This window comes from Penaeus monodon, chromosome 15 (assembly GCF_015228065.2).
Source record: "Penaeus monodon isolate SGIC_2016 chromosome 15, NSTDA_Pmon_1, whole genome shotgun sequence".
NCBI lineage: Eukaryota > Metazoa > Arthropoda > Malacostraca > Decapoda > Penaeidae > Penaeus > Penaeus monodon.
Genome location: NC_051400.1, coordinates 29,818,764 through 29,819,391, shown reverse-complemented (window position 1 = coordinate 29,819,391; position 628 = coordinate 29,818,764). Strand labels below are relative to the sequence as shown.

The window sequence follows — 628 nt, the reverse complement described above, 5'->3', positions numbered from 1 at the left end:
CAATCTATTTACCATTTTCTACACATTCAACATTCCACGAACACCAATAATAAGCAATATCAAACTGTTGCAATCCACGAATAATCACATAATCTAAATAATGAAAAGTGAATAGCATACGATAATACATGGCTTACGTATGATGTGTGAAAAATAATACAATGAATGAACGGTGCAGAGGGGAAAAAATCTTTCCTTTGTAGAGCAATGTTGCAAAGATTATATTTCATCAAGGGCAAGGTATACCCCTTCTCTTCAGATTCCCTCAAGGAAAATCCTTTTGTTATAAAAAAGAACATTTACAATATGAGGAATTCCGAATAAACGGAAAAGAATAATGATAATCCCTCTTTTTCAATCCGGAAGTGGGTCTTTGGCTCCTTATTCCGCCAATCAGAGAGATAGATAAAGATATATTATGCAGATGATCGTGAAAGAACGTTGGTGTGAAGGTCAAGCTCCGCCCCCTTAGAGGCTGCCGGATTATATAAGGCGAGAGGAAATGGAGTGTGGCATCAGTTCACCTTTCGAACGCTCGTCAGACGAACCATGAAGGTAAAAGTCTCTTAGCGGTCTCAGTGTAGGAGCTACATGATCATTTACATAAAAATATATCGGGTCGGTGTTT

The 628-nt window shown here is 37.9% G+C and overlaps 1 protein-coding gene across 1 annotated transcript in view; it reads left to right on the top strand.

Annotated features, from left to right (window-relative positions):
* Positions 1–529: 529 nt before the first annotated feature.
* The window catches only part of LOC119582322 (leucine-rich repeat extensin-like protein 5), a gene marked incomplete in the record, with an annotated part of 1,952 nt that continues 1,853 nt past the window's right edge, over positions 530–628 (top strand). Inside the window, 1 exon segment of the mRNA XM_037930537.1 lies at positions 530–555. Coding sequence (XP_037786465.1) covers positions 550–555 — 6 coding nt within the window.